General features: G+C 29.4%; 1 protein-coding gene across 1 annotated transcript in view; it reads right to left on the bottom strand.

The window, feature by feature from the left end:
- The window catches only part of LOC129972073 (calcitonin gene-related peptide type 1 receptor-like), a 196,548-nt gene that overhangs the window by 27,205 nt on the left and 149,089 nt on the right, over positions 1-20,254 (bottom strand). Inside the window, exon 10 of the mRNA XM_056086054.1 lies at positions 9,169-9,319. Coding sequence (XP_055942029.1) covers positions 9,169-9,319 — 151 coding nt within the window. The remainder of the gene's footprint in view (positions 1-9,168; positions 9,320-20,254) is intronic.

The following is a 20,254-nucleotide window of genomic DNA, read 5'->3' as shown; positions in this document are numbered from 1 at the left end:
TACATAGCTATGAAAGATATAGGCAGATGAATTCTGTAATAAGAAAAATATATAATTCTAAAAATCAGCGATGCTAAATGTTGTGCAGAGGGTTGCTTTGCACATGGAAAATATTGCATATAGGCAAAGAGATGTTGATTATAAAATATTATTTTTTTTTTCCTGTATCTAGAATTACTTTACTGTATTCTTTCTATCTTATCGTTTATTTGTGCACTTTTAATCACTTGAACTTTAAATAAATTTTATCATATCCAAATTCTTTTATATTAATTGTAATTAATGATTCCTTTCAAGTTTTGAATTGAATGCTGAATTACTAAATAGGCTAAATAAGTAATTGTCTGGATTAGCTCCACAATTTTTTGGGAGACTGAGCCCTCGGGATTCTTTCGCGGTAGTTTGAAAATTATCTAATTTAATGTTGTTTTTAAAACGCGCTATCGAACTTATTCTGAATATAATCAAATGTTTTTTCAACTGAGTTTGGAACATTATTTTAGTAATACTCGTAATTAATTACTATTTATTTCATGTTAATTTTTAATTCTAAGTAATAGTAATTCTAAGTAAGTTGTTTTACAAATTTAAGAGAAATCTTTTCATTAAATGTTATTAAGATTGTGATAAGAAAAGCTTTGGCATTTTTTTACTATTTTGTTTACAATTACTTTTAAATTTGTGGATGGCATTCAATATTCCTTCAGGACTCATTTTTTATGCGTGATATTCTAAAGCTAATTTTTAGATAGAAAAACAAATCACCCGCAGATATTTTGCTAAATATTTTGCTTGAATACTACTAACATTATATTTTATCTTAAAAAAACATTTCTTTTGATAATATATCGATAGTTTCCTCTTTTCTACTTTATCTCATTTAACTAATTTATCTTTGGAAACTCACAGCAAGAAAGGCAAAATTTCACAGACTAATTATTTCCTCATAAAAATTCCTTTTTCCTGCATTGATGTTTTTTTTCTTTTTATTTAGTTCCATAGTTAAAAGTAACTATATGAAAGAATTCCTTAAGGAATTCAAATTTATGAATTGCATCATTAAGAAAATGACTCATTATATCACCGCAAAAACGGCAACAACTCCTAAAAGAATTTTTTGTTCTAGATAATTTTCTGAGATCTAAGATTACTTTAATGACTTTAATTAAATCCAATTTGGAATTTAGAAAAATAAATTGCGTGACTAATTGGATTTTAGGAATTTTTCTAAAAAAATGTTCATTGAATAACAAGAATTTATTTTATTGCATTATCCTTGTTACTTTGTAGCTTTAAAGAATTATTTTTTATTGAAAATAACGACATTTTAAAGCTTTAGAACAGAATTAATTCCATCCAAGAAACATAATTCTTTTGAAATGTAGAAAGATGTTTATGAAAAAAAAATAATCAGAGCAGATTTGCCGAATAATATTTTATTTCTATAATTAAAGATGAAAATAGAAAGACATAAAGACATAGAAAATACATAAAAGAGAGGAAATCAAAAATCTATTGCAAAATTTCAGTTTTGCAGGTATGAAACAATACAAACTACTATACGTATGTGTTAAATATAACAAAAATTTATTGTAAACATTTGACGAAATTTCGAAGTTTTCAGAGGACTGTTATGAATAATCACAAACATTATTATCTCATGTAGTATAATAATTTAAATTATTATACTATTTATAACTTATCTTTCTTGCTTACATAACTCATAACTACATTTTTGGGCTCTAACTTTTTCATTTAAGTAAATAAGTTTCATTCAGGTTTTCGTTGAGCGCGAAATTACATTTTGTTTTATACAAGCGATTAAATTTTTGTTGCCAAACAACGAACGATAGAGGATACAAATCATTAAATATGCTATCTTCTGGCATAATATTCAATGAATATGACTTAGTTATAATTAAAAATTCTGTTCCACAAAATATATTTTGAAAGGACAGTTCTTATTTTTAGCGACCTTTGTAGTAGATTCCAAAATATCCATAATTTGCGCGTATAAGGAGTTAAAACAATGGAAAAAATTCTTTTGGTAAGAAGGAAAGAGCAAATAAATTGCTTTTAAGCGAAATTATTAAGAAAAAATAATTTTATTTGCCTCGTTTAGTTCTGTAAGACTGAAGCTATAAAAAAACTGAAAATGTAGAAAAAGTGGCATCAAGTAGTTAAATTAAAAGGCAGTAAGTTTGAAATTGAAAATTGTTTTTCAATGGCTAGCTTGCAAACAACGGTCGCTTTGGGGAAATTTTCAGTACACACGTTTTTCAGTGTGATTAGGTACGGTACTTCCTTTCATTTAAATTATTCTCCCATCTACCATCTTAATGTAAGGAAAAAAATGTTTCTAACTTGTGATGAAAGATTTCAATTTTTATATACTTTATTTAACTTCATTTTTTTTTCATTTTTGATATGATGAAATTCTGCAATCAATGCTTTAATTAATTTCTTAATGGCTTAGCGATATAAAAATTTGTGTACTTGGTATTCTCTACGAACGACATCATTTTAACATTTTCAGAATTTAATTAATATTCAACTGGTCTCTACAGTCACTAGTATAATGAACTGAAGACAAAAAATGATAGTAGCATTCCATAATATACATTATAAAGAAGTATAAATTAATATATAGGATATTAATAAAATTTTAAAAATCTTCGTTTTTATACACGGCGAGTGGCAGCTTAGACGCAAGATATTAGCTTCAAGATCATTAAGCTTCAAACTGTATTCTCGATTCGTTTAAAGATTCGTCGACTATGTATGCAAGCATGTTCTACGCTGATTCTGATATCTTTAGCCAAGCGCTTCCTCACTGGCCAATTTTGATGTGGGCTTACCATCACAATTGCCATGCTCAACATCCTACAAGAAAATCACCTATCCTATTCTATTTAAAATTGCGAGGACCGTCTCAAAAGAGCTCTCATATTGCTTCCAAAGGGGACGTTAAAATAGCTAAAAGTAAATGAATCGTTTTAATACGATAATGAATTTTTAAAAATTGTTTTTACAAAATTGATTGTTGTTGAATGTATACATTTTATATATTTTAATGTATAAATGTATGAAGTAATTTATTACATTTGGAAATATCTTAAAATGTGATAAAAAGTTTAAAAATAAAACAGAAAGAATAATTTGTTTATCGCAAAAATACTTAATATTCTATCTTGCAATATTCTGGGTCACTCTCTCACAAATTTATGGAATTAATATTTAACTCCTTAGACTCAGGAGGAAAACCGATCCTTTTCTTTTGACCCCTTTCGTGCAGAAAATAAAAATATACAAATTTTCTATCATGACTTCCTATTTCATTTATATTCCTTGTTACGCCTTTCAATTATTCCGCTCTTGAGCTCGACAGTCATCTCTCCGATGGAACTGATTGAAAATTAGACAGAAATATACAATTCTAACAATAAAATCATAAGCCAAGTTAAATAAAACTCATTTCTTCCTTTTTTTTTTTGAGTTATCATATTCACAGACATCGATGGGTCCAGAGACAAAATATCGGTAAAAAATCTCAATTTTGATGAAAAGAGTGGCATACTAAATTGCATCCATCTGACTGGCATAATTCTGAGTTATCGTACTGATAGACAGACTTATATAATTCCAGAAAAAAATTTCAGAGTAAGAGAGATCCAAATCAAAGAGACTTTTCAAAATGACACTTAAATACTTTCTCTTTGCATATTTCGAATTTGAGGAAATAATAAAAGGACTGTTTTCGGGGTGTTTGGATGAAGAAAAAGAAAAGTTGTCTTTGAATTCTTTCATTCAGTACATTCATCCTGTGAATCCTTTTAGTCGATGCATTTCATATTATTTCCAGAATCCAAGAAACACGTGTTATTTATTATTCATAAGGTCCTAATCCTGTTGTTTCTTACCGTGTAATACGATCCAGCTTGTCATATCTACGCTTTTATTTTGGAATGAGTTCTATCTTCTCCAAGTAAGAAGTTTAGGACTCTGTTGCGTGTGTAGAAGATGTCTGTTCTTCTTACTTTCAAACGTAACTGTGCTGTACACGTAATAATAAATATTTCTATATTTATACTGCATGGAAAATTTCGGCTCACTATTTTGCTCTTAATATATTCAGTATTCATTTAGGATTATTTCAGCTATTTTGTTTTTAAGATTATTTTAGCTATTTTGTATACATTTTTTATATTATGTCCTCTTTTTCAAAGATGAAATAATAGATATATTTGCCAAAGTAAAAGCAAATTATAATCATAAGGTATGATTTATAATCATTCAGATGATAAAAAGCAGAGAAGTATCTCAACATTGTTTAAATGATTTGCTTTAAAAAGATTTTATCTTAACATGTTTGCTTTCCTGATATAATTCAAGACGAAGCATTATAATCCGAAGTGTACAGAATTGTATTAACAATTCAGTAAGGATGTAAAGATTTGATAAAATTCTTCAGATTATTATTTAAACTCTTATTTTTGATAGATGATATCAATTTCTCTTTGAGAAGCATCACAAGTGCGTTTAACTTGGTCTTAAGGTATTTAATAAATAATCTGTTCCGTCTGTGTTTTTACCCTTAAGAACCGATGCTCCTTTCTTATTGTTTGTTTGGACCCAAAATTTGACATTGATCTATAAGTTTCAAGCACCAGATTTAAATTATCTAATATGTGTTCCTGGATTACATTATTCACATCAACAGGCACAAATGCTTTTCCTCTGATTTAGTCCATAATCAGACACAAATCGATCATTTTTTTGCGTCGATTGTAATTTAACATTTTTCGGTGGGCAAGTTGGGAATTTATTGTTGAATGTCGAATCTCCACGTGTTCACATACGTTCGAATAAAGAACCATTTAACCAGTTTTTAGTACAATATTGATACTGATTTACAATTTCGTAATAAAGAATAATACCGTATTTCATCTGCCAAGATCTATCTGATCATTTGAGCTTGATGGACAGATAAACAGCTAGACTAACTTTGTTATATGCAATTCTAACGCAAAATATGAAACAAATAACTCTATCAAGCTTTATTTTCTAAATCATTACATTTATAACATTTTTAGTATGAAACAGAATCGTGTTTATTATTGAATCGTGTTTATCACAGATAAACACGATTCAAAAATTATTTCTTTACTCTGTAGCATATTGACCTAAAGCCTTTTTCTCTTCGTTCTAAAATGGACGTTCTAAATGGACTTAGGACTAAAAATGGACTTCAAATACTTCAAAGTCTTGAGATTGAGTCTTTTGACATTCAATTTCCTTTTTGTTTATTTCATAAGCGAGAAAATGTGTCATTTCGTATACATATAAGCCAATAATATATGTATGTTGTGTGGCATGCACATATTATTTATCCAGCCGAATGTATAAACAATTTTAGATTCTCTTTGTGTATTGTTGAATATTGAATGACAAATATTGTGAGGAATCAGTATGCTGGTACTAAAAAAATGACTTTCATTTGCTAGAAATATTGTCAGAAACGACTGCACGGCATTATCCTCCTTCCTATGTATTTTCCTATATATTTTGATGTATTTATTATTTAATACTAAGCATGATTCTTAATTTTTTATAATTAAATTTAATAAAACTCTCGAAAATGAGATTTAGAAGGTTCCTTTTAAAAGATTATCCAACACGTTATCAAGAATGGTACAGTAAAATAACAGTTTACTCATTTGTAAATTTTATTGTCAAATGAAATGTCTATATTCTTTAATCCTAATTTGGTGTCGTTATTTTAATGAAAAGGAAAACATTAAAAAAAATCTCAGCATTTAGTATGTTTATTTAGAGGATATCTGGGTTATCCAAAATATTCGAAAATAATATACTAAACATGTTAGATATAAATTTCAGTTGCACTGAAGAAGCAAACCTCTGAATTTTATTTATAAGTTAATGAAGTGCACTCATTGACTGCTTTACTTCCTTTTTGCTAACCCCAAACAATTTTTTTTTGCTAAGTTTTGTAATCCCCTACTGAAAAAATATGTAGCTTCCTAAAATCCAAAATGCGAAAATTTTCTGGCATAGAAAATTTTTCCTAAAGCTGTAAGTGTTTTAAGTTTGATTGTGTCATGTCGTGCAATCTAGGAAGTCAGACAGTGGTGCTTCTTTCCTGCATTGAGTGTTGAGGAAAAGTCCTCAAAAATCTCCATGAAAATGATATGGAATGAGAAGATTATTGATTTTGTTAGAAAATATGGAAGAAAAAAATTATAGCAAATTTCTATCGGCACCACAGAACTTTCATATCTATTTATTTGTGATTCTAGTCTAGAATTATAATGTAAGAATTTTAGGTATGATGATATTTCTTCTGAAGTTCTGAAGAAAGAAAGGAGCAAATAATTTTATTCTTCAAATGAAGTTAATTATTATTTTGTTAGAATTAAAATAGCAAATTATTTTATACTTCAAATAAACTTTGATAATTATTCAATCCTATTATCGTTAGAATTTAAATGGCAAAATATTTTATCCTTCAAATAAGCTTTGACATTATTTCGTTATAATGAGAACGAGAAATAATTTTATTCTTCAATTGAATTCTTTTAACATTTTGAAATATAAGTCGGAAATAACTTTATTATATTTTTCATAAATTTTTAATATACATTATTTAAGTATAAAACTTCGATGTCTCTTCAGATGAATTTCAGTTTTGCGAAAGGAAAATGTAATAATATTTAGACATGTTTTTCTATTCTCTTTTTGTAGAAAAAGTAAATAGAAGAAAAAATAGATTCATCTAATAAAGAATCGATGATTTTATTTCTCCTTAAGAAGGAACTACTATTATTTCTGTGGAAACATAAATAAATAAACTTTTGAAATTTAAAAACAGTAAATTAAGAGCTTGAAGATAAGTCAAGAGTGCTGCTTATATATTTTGAAAATGTAATTGGAGTAGCATCGTTTCATTATAATTAAAGAAAAGATCACAAGTTTACAGTCAATCATTGAAGTTAATAAATTAAAAGTCTAGTTATTTAAACTGAGAGCTTTTTTTCTATACTGTAGAAATTTGCTTCAAAAATAATGATCGGAAAATGATTGCCGCTTAGAAGTAAGGTTTTTTACATAAAAAACGATATCTGAAAGATGAAAAAAGTTGAAGAATGAATTTCTCATTATTATGAATATCAAACTAAAATCCGAATAAATAAATAAATAAAAAAATAAAATCTGGAAGAATCTAGAATTTAATTTTAACCCATAATCTGTTTTTTAGAAATAAATTTACAATTCATCTCTTGTCTTTCAGAATAATGTATGAGGAAATTGGAAGAAGGTTACGATATCAATACTTCTTTATTAAAAGAAAATAATTATTAGTTTTTCATGGTCTTTAAATCTTATTAGTAATAACTGTGATAAATTATTAAAGTGTTCAAGTTTCATCGGGTTTTATCCAACAATTAATTGCAATTTATCCAAAAAAAATGAATAAAATGAAAAAAACATTAAAACTGGAATTAAATTTGAAATTTGTGTGAAATTGATTTGTATTTCGTTTTATCAATTGGCAAAGTTGCTTAGTATTTGATTTAGTGAAATTGAAATAGTAACAGGTGAGTTTGCTTGTCGTCAAAGAGATAAACTCTGGTAATTATTGTTTTTATAAATATATTTTTTTGTTGTTATAATTGAAAAATTCTTCAAAAAGTCAGATTATTGACACATGTTGATGCAGACAAAGAATTTCTGAATCAGAATAATTTTAAAGTAGAAAACGAGATATCTAACTTAAAAAATACATCTAAATGGGGATGATCAGGTAAAGCGTATATAATAGATGGTAAGTTCATTAAATATTTAAATTACGGGCATACTCCAAAGATCAATAATACGTCCTATATGCAATTTTATACGACATGCTATATGTGAATTTCATTGTTTTTTTTTTATTGTAGTACTGTTGTGAATTTTTATTCCATTCAATCTGTGTTTTGCACATTAATTTAGTGCATCATTTCTTTTTTATTATTATTATCTGATAATGAAATACGTATATTAAGATGCCTCTGTTTGCGTCCCCATGTTCTATTGTAAAAAAATTTTCCTTCTATACATTTGAAAAGCGCGAAAAGCTTGTCTCGTAATTCCAGTAACTATAACTATAACCGTTCAATCAGACCCACCCAGAGGCACACAGAAAAATCCGAATGACCGGATCGCCAAGATAGGCGGAACTGGCGGAAACAATGGTTGAGTCCTAAGGGCCATCACCGGCCACGGATCGGTTACCTCCTATCAATGAAGGGAAGTACGTCCCTTCATTGATAGGTGGTAGTCTATCCGACACCCTTCCTTTTTCTCTACCTACCAGGGTGGAGAGCACCAATCACCATAGCAGAAGCTTGATATCTTCATTTCTGAGGTGCACCTCGGGGGAATTCATAATTTCAGTAAATGACTTTTCAATATTAGTATTTGTGACAATATTTATTTTCATGCATATTTTGCCAAGCATTTTGGACAATAAACTACAGAATGAGTGGGAAGAAATGTCAGCAGAAATTTTATCCATTTGCGAAACAGCAATAAATATAATGAATCAATTCTTAATGAATATTGAAGAAATCAGCAACATTTCTTTCTTTCCATGTAACTGATTGTTATATCAAAACTAGTAGTATGAATTATTTAAGACTGTCTTTTGGTAACTTTATGTTTTTACGTCGTTAATTCGTATGTTAAATATAAGTACTGATTTTGAAGACAGAGGTTATACATAATTTGGTACTCAGTCGTTTCGATAACTTATGTAATTTCAGATTTTGATTCGAAACCTTTAGTATCTTCCTATTTTCGTAGGAATGTCGGGGTTCATTTTAACTGTTACCAATTGTTTGGTACAGTAATTCTAAGTTAAAGCCTTGGGACAATAAAAATATGCTACAAAATATTTAAACGAACAACCAAAACCTCTTAAAGTATTTTATTAGCAGTTTTCCCCGACATTGAATAAACTTGGATTCCTTTTTATTATCTTAATGATACACTCTGGTGCTGAATTATTGAAGTACACTATACAATTTTTTTCTAACTTGAATTCATTTTTACAAAATTTTGAATTAGCTATCTGAAGGTATAGTTAAGTACCTTTTATTGTTTACTCACCCCATCCGATGAAGTAGAACATCCTGAGCGACTTCTGTTCGGCAAAGGAGGCGGCTATGAGCTTGTGCAAGTAGAATCCCTCGCAGAACATCCACATGTAGGTCGTCATGCGGGTGTACTTGGTGATGACGCACAAGATCTTGCAGCCGATCTGAAAAAGAGGCAATCCGCCTTAAAACTCTGTACGTGAAGTTTGTTAGTCGATTGATTTAAGTTTAGAGCAGCAAGAACCACAAATAGGTCATACTGCTCCAATCATATAGTTTGAAATGATATTACGTGAGGGGTTAAAAATTTAATTAGACAAAGGATATTTAAAAAAATTCGGTGGAACAACAGTCATCAAAACTTGAAAAGTAAATTAAGTAAAGCAAGTAAAAAGTTAAAAAAACAACTATATAAAACGAAAGAAACCCATAGCCTTCAAAAAGTTAAAAATATACTGATGAAAAGGTTCTCCAACTAATTCCCGTATTGTTAAGTGGTGATGAGTATTAATGTACGTTTTGCGATGAGAGTTAAAGGCTGGACACTCAATTAGGATATGCGCAAAATCAACATTGCACGATGGGCTCCGAATAAGAGATATTTGCGAGTGAGAGGAGTATGGCCGGTGCGAAGTCGAGTCAGTTTCACATCGGCTGTTGTTTATGTGATTTCATTATTTGAAATTTTTGTTTTTATTTAATTATTTTATTTGTATTTTTTATCCTTTGTATACTTATTCATACAGTAAAAATTAATACTAAAAATAGATGGCGCAATGTGCTCTGGACCATTTGTATGTTTGGAATGTGAGGAAAGCGCACTAGAGCTTTTTATTGTAAACACCTCAACCTGAGAGTTGGTGCAAAACTGACGCAAGCAGGCACTGCTCGCTCTTTTGTTAGCGGCAAAAGGAATTATTCGTCCAACTCTTTGTTAGCGGCAATTTCTACTTTTAAATGTATATATTATGTGTTTCCTTATATATGTGTGATCATCGTCCATGTGTGTTCTTATATGTGTGTGTGTGCGAAAATAAATAAGAAAAAGACAAGAAAGCATCTTTTCTTGGATTAAAAACACCCATCCAGCTACAGCTGTTTTTATGGAAACAATGGACCATAAATGAATGCTAGGTTTAATGAAATGTAGCTTATTATGAATCTTAGATTCCAAGAAACTTGCCAAAGGCAATAAATATAATAGTCATTTTAAAATCACGATATGGAATTGATGTCTGTCAAAAACTGGAAGCTACCTTAGAAGCTGTAGTCAGCGTCTTCAGCCGTCAGCGTATTCTTCATTGCCTAGAATTCCAACGTGACAAAGGACACAGCAAATTAAAACTAAAAAAACCCTTTAATGTGTAGTGTTTGCAATTAACACAAAATATCTACTGCAATAGGATGCATTCCTTTACTAGGGTGAAATAATATCTCCAAATTATTCATACTGTCTGTATATAAAATAAAGTTACGCTTATAAGAAAATGCAATTTTCTAAAGAGAGCAGAACTGAAACAAGTTTCGCAGTCAAAACAGAGAAGGAATTGTGCAAACGATAACTGTATATGTTTCGTAAAAAATTAATTCTGCAGCCAACGTAACTCTCTGTACGCAAATTATACCATATATAGATTTATCATAATTCAATTATATTTACATAAAAAATTGAGGTCCAATTCATTAAGAAAATAAATCTAATATAATACAAATTATATTTTTAAAAGTTTTGGGAATTCGAAACTCTAGCAAGAAATTTCGCAGCATAATAATGGTTCAAATTTCATTCTTCTGTCTTATCTTCGTCAAACTTGATTGCACCAGTCGTTTAGTTTCGTGTGCAACGAATCTTGTACCATACAGTTTGCAGAAAGACAGTCAGTCTAAAAGGATCGTCGTGATAGAAGTACCATTCAAATTATGTTAAGATATTAGATAATAATAAGATGAGAAATCTATTATTTATTTCTGTTATGTCACAAAAAAGTTTTCAAAATATTCTCGTTGTTCATTCAAGTCTTACTATGCGGATATACAGTGTAAAACCAATGCTATTAAGTTGTATTTAAAGCTAATTTTGAAAAAAAAAATTATCGACGAAAGAAAGCCAATGCAAAAACTAGCCCCCCCCCCTGCATTATTTTATTTTTAAATTTTAAAAAGTACAAAAATTGCTTTCGTGCATTAATATATTCAGAGATTGCTTTGAAATATAGCTAGAATTTTTATTTCTTGTTAAGTAAACAGTCTAATTAGAATACAAAAAACCCTGTTTTAATAAACATCAACCATCCACACAGTCTCCCCGTAGAACGTTTTGCCAGACTTTGGCATTATGCATATTGTATTACGCAGTTTGTAGATAGTATGCCATATTAAAACATTCATGTTAAAGTGTTGATGTGTTTGCTTATTAACTGCGACTTTAGGTAAGAACTTATTGTACAACTAAATATACACTTGTATTAAGTGAAATAGATAGCCAATATACTTCAAATTAAGATTTAATTTAGATAAATATTGATTGTTCGAAAAAATTCGTTTCATATTTTTTTAAATTTCCAAAATTCGTATATTTATAAAAAAGAGGGAAGATCAAACAATGTTATTGTTCGGAATTAACTGTTAGTTTAGTTAAAAGTGTTATTGCTTATTCGATCAGTCAACATATTTCAAATTAAGATCGGATTTATATAAATATTGATTGTTAAAAAAAATTCGTAAAACATTTTTCTACGTTTGACAAAATTCATATATTTATATAAAGAGGGATGATCAAACAGTGTTTTTGTTCGGAATTCACTGTTAGTTTAGTTAACAGTGTTATTGTTTATTAGATCAACAATATAATCTCACTTTTTTTTAATGAGGGTTCACGGTGCTTCATTTATAGGCGAGTTCGTCTTTATATGTAAAAATAAAACAATGTACTTATTTGCAATGTCATCTCATTTGAATATTACGTAATGTCACTTGAAAAATTAGGGGGAGGAAAATAAACGGAAATCTGAAGATGAATAAATTAAGGCGAATCTTATAGAAGTGCTCACCCATTCATTCAAATTGCAATAATTTTGAAGACTTCAATGAATTGGTCTGTATTCTCGTTTTGTTGTAATTTCTAACAATTAATATGCTTTGCAAAATGGATTCATTTCAGTATGCTTTGGAAATATGAATTGAATAGTTCATGATATGCATCAACCGGAATTTATAATAAGGGAATATATCCTTAAAAATTAGTAATATTTTTCAACTTGTGAAACGGAAAAATATGAGATGCAATTGAATGCAACAGAAAAAATGTTTTGTAGTGACAGTAAATTAAAAAAACATTTACACTTTTTACAGTGTTTAGACCAGATGTTTTGTATATAAATATAAAATAAAAACACACTTGTAAATATTAGAATAATTTATAATTTCAGCCGAAAGGAAATTCCAAAAAACATTGCACTTGTTACAGTATTCAGACCAGATGTTCTGTATGTAAATATAAAATAAAAACACAGTTGTAACTATTAGAATAATTTATTCAGAGGGAAGGAATTTAAAATAAGCTGCACTTTTGGAAAAAATAATTTTTATCTGTCTATCTTTACTCTTTGAAATGAATCGGGCAGGTTTTGAATTTAAAATTCTGTGTCTTGGTAATTTTTAAAATGATACACATAAGTATCATTGTAAAAAGACACAGATTGCTAAAAATAATGCTAACATTGTTGTAAATTTGTTGCTCAATTTTTTGAAGGTATTCGCTTATTCGAAGTTAAAAATACCTCTTCGAAATTTCAAAAGATATATTGGTTTCTAGAGTGACATTGTATGAATTTATATTATAAAACCAAATGAAAGATGAATTCTTGAACAGTAGAATGATTTATTCCTCATTTTGATTTGAAATCCACTGCGAATCATTTCGCTTCACTCTAAATCTATGAAACTTCAGGTTTAAGAATAAACAAATCTCTCTTGAGAGAAAAGTGTTGGCATCGATGGTAAAGTAGGGAGGAAAACGTTTTCGTGAAAAGAATCGTTTACATTTTTCTTCCACTAGATAAAATAGTTTCTTTTCAGATTTCCAGAATGAAGAATGGCAGCATAAACAATGACTTTAGATTTTTGAAATGGCATTTTTTATGTGAAGGAAAATTTATTTTCTGTTCTTGCCATATATTTTGTTTTCTGCTTCAAGACTGAATTTTTGCTTTGATACCAATAGACGGATTTATTGAGAAAACCCTACCATGACGTCATTTATTCAAATCTCTATTGGTTGAGGATCTCCTATCGAGTTTGATGACGATTTGTTTTTTTCATTGCAAACATCTTTCAAAGCCTTCAAAAGGTGACAGGATATTATCAAAGAAGAATATGCGCTGAAAGTTCAGACAGGCTTTAAAAAAAATATAACGCTCTCTTGACAATTGAATTTAACGATTCGTATTTTACATTTTATTTAATAACGTCTGTCCACTCGGAATATCATATCTTTTCTTTCTCGTTTTAGTTCAATAGTTTAATTTAAATTTAGAATAGAATTTCAATCAGATGGCGTTTAAAACAAGGTATCGAATACTCATTAAAGATGAATTTCACATTACAGGTAAAACGATGAGAATTTAAAAATATTTTTCATGTGATTCATTTCTATATTATTTCTTAACTTTCGCCTTTGTTCTTTCGTGTGAATGTTTTTTTTCATTAACTTTAAATAAACTGTTGATATTATAGTGCACTGAATAAGAGAGATATTCTTTAAACTGCTATCTACAACCATTATAGCTTGCAATCTAGTTGCCATTCCTTTAAATGCAACCAAAAACTCAGTATTTAGAGAAAGTAAGGCGGAATCTCAAGATTAGAGGACTGAAACTCGGTAAGAAATTTAATTTGCTAACTATATTTGAAACCTTGTTAGTTCTCATGAATCATTGTCTTCTTGAAAAGAGTGTTGAAGATTCTTCTATCTCAGAAATTCACAATATATGGATTTTAATCAAATACTAAAACTTTAGTACATGCGATACACAATATAACTTTCACACTATATGAGTAATCATTTGATTAAATAAGAGAAAAATGAGTTAGCTTCGATTTATTTACATTTTTTTAATCAACAAAATGGTCAGCAAAAAGATACAATAGAATTCGGCCGAGTCATTAGGAGAAGAGCGAGTCTTCGATTGCTTTTAAACAATTAAATTTAGCTTTTATAAATTTATTGGAAAATGTTTAACGAACAAAAACTTCCAATCTTATAAAAAATGCCACACTTATTTAAAAAAGACCTTAATCTTTTACAATTTTAATTATTATTCGTTTTACCGTAAGCTGATACGTCACTCTCACGTTCTTTTATTATTTATTTGCTTTGAAAACTAACAAATTACAAAAATACTTCAAACTATCATGAACAGAAAATCTTTGCAGTCAGTGGAAATATGGCAATTTAAAAAAGCATTTATGTTTTAAAAAAAATTGAAAGCAGTTTGGGAAATTTATTCTGGAAAAAGAACAATTTATCAATTGTGTTCAAACCACTAGAAATACTCAAAAAGCATAAGACTTTTTTACTTTGTAACATTTTACGTATTAGTACTGATTAGTTACTTTGAAACATGAGTACGAAACATTGAACTTTGAAACTTCGGATACTTTGAAAACTTTTTATATATTATTATTAAATGGTTATTTAAAGAAAATATCACAAAAATAATCAAAATATAGAGGGATGTTCAAAATTCCTTGAAGCCTAAAGAAATGGTTGCACTTTTTTCAGAAAAGATAAATTACATACAATTTTCATTTTATAAAATGATATTTTGTGCATTCTGTAAAATTTCATCATACACGTTTGAGCATTAAAAAGCTTTCCTTTTGTCATTGTGCGAAGCTCCTAGTTTAAATACAATTGAGCCAGTTTATCAACAGAATACTGGCACACAAAAATTCCCAGCTTTAGTTTTACAGAACTGCATCCCGATTCACGTTGATTTTCAACATTTCACCATATTTGCCAGATTAATCATGTATAGAATCTGCACAATCAGATTCATATCTGATGTTATGTACATTGCTGTGATTGTTCTTCCATATATGAGCCCCTTATTTTAAATTTGATTTGTTGTAGAAGTACCAGGAATATATTGGTCTTCCCCCATCAACTATAAAATTGTAAAAATAACACCCCAAAGAATTTTTTAAAAATTTCATCATGAGCTCCTCGATCAAGAGCATCGAAACGCACTCTCTAGCCTATACACGAAAGGATCTGCTGGAAAATTCAATCTCCTTCGACACTGTTCAATAAAGTCTAGTGACTTAGTTTCTTCGAATTTTCAGTGATATTTTTAAGAATATCATAACAGTCGAATCACAATATTATAATCACCACGGAGATTGATGTAAACACAGTTGTGATCAATCACATGTAAGATTAAGAAACCTGTTTGTTGGAAGGCATATAAAGCTGATTTCAGAGTGCACGTGTTCGTATGGTGATAGTTCCAGTAATGTATAAGTCCCACGATTTAGCGGATATTAAAAAGGATATGTTCATCCTTTTAATAATGTATAATGCACGTGGCGGCAGCATTTCTGAAAACGCAACTTTCGTGTTCACATACGGCCCTAACGAATGTGTATAATAACTGAAAGAATTAAGGTGTTGTACAGCACAGTCCATTAATATCAGGGGTAAACGTCATTTGCGATGTATGGATAAAAGGCTCGCTACATCGATACATTGACGGCCCTTATGAATCCTCAATGTACTAGAAAGCTATCCAGAACAATCTTCAATTGTATTGTGTACTGGCCTTAGTAGCAAACGTCTGATTTCAACACCCATATTAACAATCGTGCATTGCAAAAAGCGCCGTGAATTTGCATTACAGTACAATCACTGGACCATGGAACAACTTTCAGATGTTTCAGATTATGTTTTCAGACGTTTCATTTTCTATTACATCGGATCTATGGGTGTTTTTATATATATATTCCTTGAGAAATATCAGAAACTTTCAGAATTCACTGCTGGCTGTCAACATGGTGAAGGAGGCAGTATGATGCTTTGGGGATGTTTCGGTGGCAGACTTTATTCCCACTGATTCCTGTGAAAGGTAATCATAATACTTATTCGTAGCTACCGATCAGGCACATCCTACATGGAAGTTTAGTATCCGGCGAATAATGACATATTTCAACAGAATAATGCTACACGCCATGCGTCTAAAATTATCCGTGTAGGATTCAAGAAGCGTGTGGAAGAGACCCAGTTACCACTTTGGCCAACTAATTCCCCATATATTAATCCCAGAGAAAATATGTGGGACATCCCCATGGAACAGAAAGACATTCCACTACGGAATCTTTAAGAATTATGGAAATTAAGGGATGATCTGCTTTTCTCATTGTCACAGATTCCACTCACCACTTTCCAAGGACATATTGAGTCCATGCTCAAGCATTTAACTACTGTTTTATCAACAAGAGGAGGCTATTCAGGCTATTAGACAGGTGATCATAATAATGTGACTCGACTGTGTAAGTTTCCTCTGTTTTTCTACTTGTCATTTCCTTATTAAATAGCAATGAAAGCAACATAATCCAACATAGCATCATCATAATTTTGAAACCTTCAGCTTTTGAACTTGGTCAAATACAAAAGAAATATTGTACCTTTGCATCTGAAGTACGTACAAAAGAAGGAAAACCATCGATTTGAAAAAAAAAGAATAAGAATTTGAGATGAATACAAAATTTTAGTTTTCTGATTAGTTTAGTTTTTAGATTTCTGGTGTAGCTTCGACATTTTTATTATTAAACCGAAATGTAACATAAATTTTATATCTAACAGTGCTTCTGCAATGGAATTATTTAAGAAAAACAAATAATTTTTAAATTTGAAAAAATGAGCTGCCAAACGAAAAAAGGAAACATTTGATTGTGAAAAATAAGTTTAATAAGTTTAAACGAAAACGAAAATTAAACATATAAACAACTGGTATCTTAAACATGTAAATAACTGATATAATTAAAACATGTAAACAATTGATAAGGACTAAAATATGCAAAAAAGCTAGTGTTAAATATCTTGTCTTTTCGAAGAAATTATTTGCATCTTTATTGTGTGGTTCGCCAACTTAATAGAAAACCAAACATCATTTCTTTCCAAAACTGAAGAAATTGTCCTTGTTTACTGTATCTGAAAACTACTATTTCTCAGCCAGCACTTCGAAGTGCTTATTTAAACCTTTCGGCCCTAATGCGGATACACATGCCGGAAATCAAACTTTATTCCCTACAGAGTAAATAAATTCTACTTTGGCTTAAGTTATCTTAGAAAGAACCACCTTCACATCTTAAAATTTTAATCAATTGGTTCGAAAGTGTTTTAAAACACATGAAGAACTTTATGACATATTTTAAACAGAAAGAAAATTGTAAAATCTGCATTTAGTTAACCTTATGTATTTGAAGAAATCAGAAATTTAAGAAAAGTATTTAACGATTACAGTATTCTTAAAATTCTAAATAGAGATGTAGTAACTTAAAAAATTAAGGAAGAAGATTATAACACAAGAAGAAGGAAAAGTCTGGATCGATTAAGGCTTGGTTTCATTTAGACTCTGGCTATGTATTATTGAAACTCGGTTTACAACTGTTGGCTGTATATTTATTTTTATTGAAATGAATCGCTTTGAGTTATGCATCCAAATAAAGCCATATGAAAGAAACAATTTTTAACTAGTTTAATTAAAATTGATTAAGAATGCATACATACACACATATACAGTGGCTCCCAAAATTGAGTATACACCATGCTCTTTCTTCTTTAATTTTATTCTTTTTGATCTTAACATTCCTATTTATGGCTAATATTTATAAGAACGACAAAATATACATTAACAAATGTATTAGGCTAAAAAACAAAACGGATGAATCAATAATATTTTTATTACAGTCATTTTTATGTCAAAGTTATAAATTCCAAAGTCACAAAATTGAGTATACACCTTATAAAATATGCGACTTGACTACCATTATTTTTTTTCAAGTGAATAAGTAAAACAGTTTTGTTACTTTAATTGGCAGTCATTGATTTCCAAGCGAAAACAAACGTTTTGTTTATCATGATGAGCTCCAGAAATGAAACAAATGTTGAAATTTGGAAACTTGTTATTCGATTGTCTGAAGATGGTATATATCTACGAGAAATTGCAAGGAAAATTCAACGCAGTCACGGATGCGTTCAAAAAATTATCCAGAAGTATAAAATGTATGGACAAATTGCTAATAAACTTGGAAAAGGAAGAAAAGAAATCCTCAGTGAAACGACCAAGAGAAGAGTTATTCGAGAGGTAACAAACAATCCTAAGGTGAGTGCTACAAAAATTGCTACATCTACTTCAAGAACACTTGGAAAGTGTGTTTCTGCAAAAACAATTTGAAGAATAACCCAAAAAGCAAATTATAATGGTCGCGTAGCCAGAACAAAACCATTCATTTCCAAAGTAAATCGAGAGAAAAGAATTTCATTTGCTAAAAGTCATATTTCAAAGCCTCCTGACTTCTGAAATCAAGTAATATTCAGTGACGAAAGTAAGTTCAATATTTTTGGTAGTGATGGTCGATATTATGTTTGGAGAAAGCCCCAATTCTGAACTTTTTCCTAAAAACACCAATCCTTCTGTCATGCATGGTGGTAGTTCACTTCTTGTATGGGACTGTATGTCTGCAAAAGGAGTGGGAAATTTAGTTTTCATTGATGGAATGATGGATAAAATTAAATATTTGGATATGTTGAAGAACAATTTAAAACAAAGTGCCCAGAATTTGGGTTTAGGTTCAAGTTTTCTGTTTCAACAAAATAATGACTCAAAACATACAGCTAAAATAGTTAAGTTATGGTTGTTGTATAATTGTAAAATGCAATTGCACACCCTTCCTCAATCTCGACATCTCAATGTGATTGAAAGTTTGTAGGCATAATTAGGAAAATCAGTTCAAAAACACGATATTAGGGGCAAGGAACACTTAAAAAGAGTATTAAAAGAAGAATGGTTGAAAATATCCGGCGAAAAAACTCAAACTCTTGTCAACTCAATGCCACACCATTTACAAGCTGTTCTAAATGCAAATGGATATGCAACAAAATATTAATTTATCTTTTTCTTTTTTTGTTGACAGATTTTGCTAGATGTATACTCAATTTTGTGACTTTGGAATTTGCAACTTTGACATAAAAATGACTGTAATAAAAATATTATTGATTCCTCCGTTTTGTTTTATAGCCCAATACATTTGTTAATGTATATTTTGTCGTTCTTATAAATATTAGCCATAAATAGGAATGTTAAGGTCAAAAAGAATAAAATTAAAGAAGAAAGAGTATAGTGTATACTCAATTTTGGGAGCCATTGTATATGCAGTAATCAATTATAATTAAGCTAGATAAAATTATTACATATGTAGTATATTTTTTAAATATTTTTTCATCTATATTATTTTTGTATTTAAATCCATTATTCCTACTTAATATAACAACACTCTTAGCAGCATTTAGCTATACCGCCGACTGATCAAGTTTGTATGCAATTCATTAAATAAAGTGAGAAGAACGATCATGAGAGCTTTAGCATCAATTCGTTTTGGATATCAATGAGAGGCCAACTGTCTTTGTCCATTCCTCATCCAGCATATTGACTTTTCTAAAGTCAACTTATTAATATGGAATGCACTTGTTTTAAATTTTCACTTTACAGCTTAATAAAACTGAAAATTATGAATTTCATGTAATGAACAATACTACAGATTGAATATACGACGAAATAAAAAAATGGAAGTGAAAATCCTAATTGGGAGATAATATCCAAAGAAAGCAAGTTTGACTTCCTTTTAAAAGTATACCATTTAAAACTTAATTTTAAAAGTATAAATTTAAAAGTACAAAAGATTGAAACTAATTTGGATTTCATAATTCAATGTTAATTTTGAATTTTTTTTCCAGAAAAATAATAGGTGTTATTGAAAATTTAATTGCTTAAATTTTAATTTAGTGTAAAATTCCTTTTTTTGAGATAATATTTTCGAAC

This window comes from Argiope bruennichi, chromosome 6 (assembly GCF_947563725.1).
Source record: "Argiope bruennichi chromosome 6, qqArgBrue1.1, whole genome shotgun sequence".
Lineage (NCBI taxonomy): Eukaryota > Metazoa > Arthropoda > Arachnida > Araneae > Araneidae > Argiope > Argiope bruennichi.
Note: the sequence above shows the minus strand (reverse complement) of the source record. Positions and strands in the feature narration are given on the sequence as shown.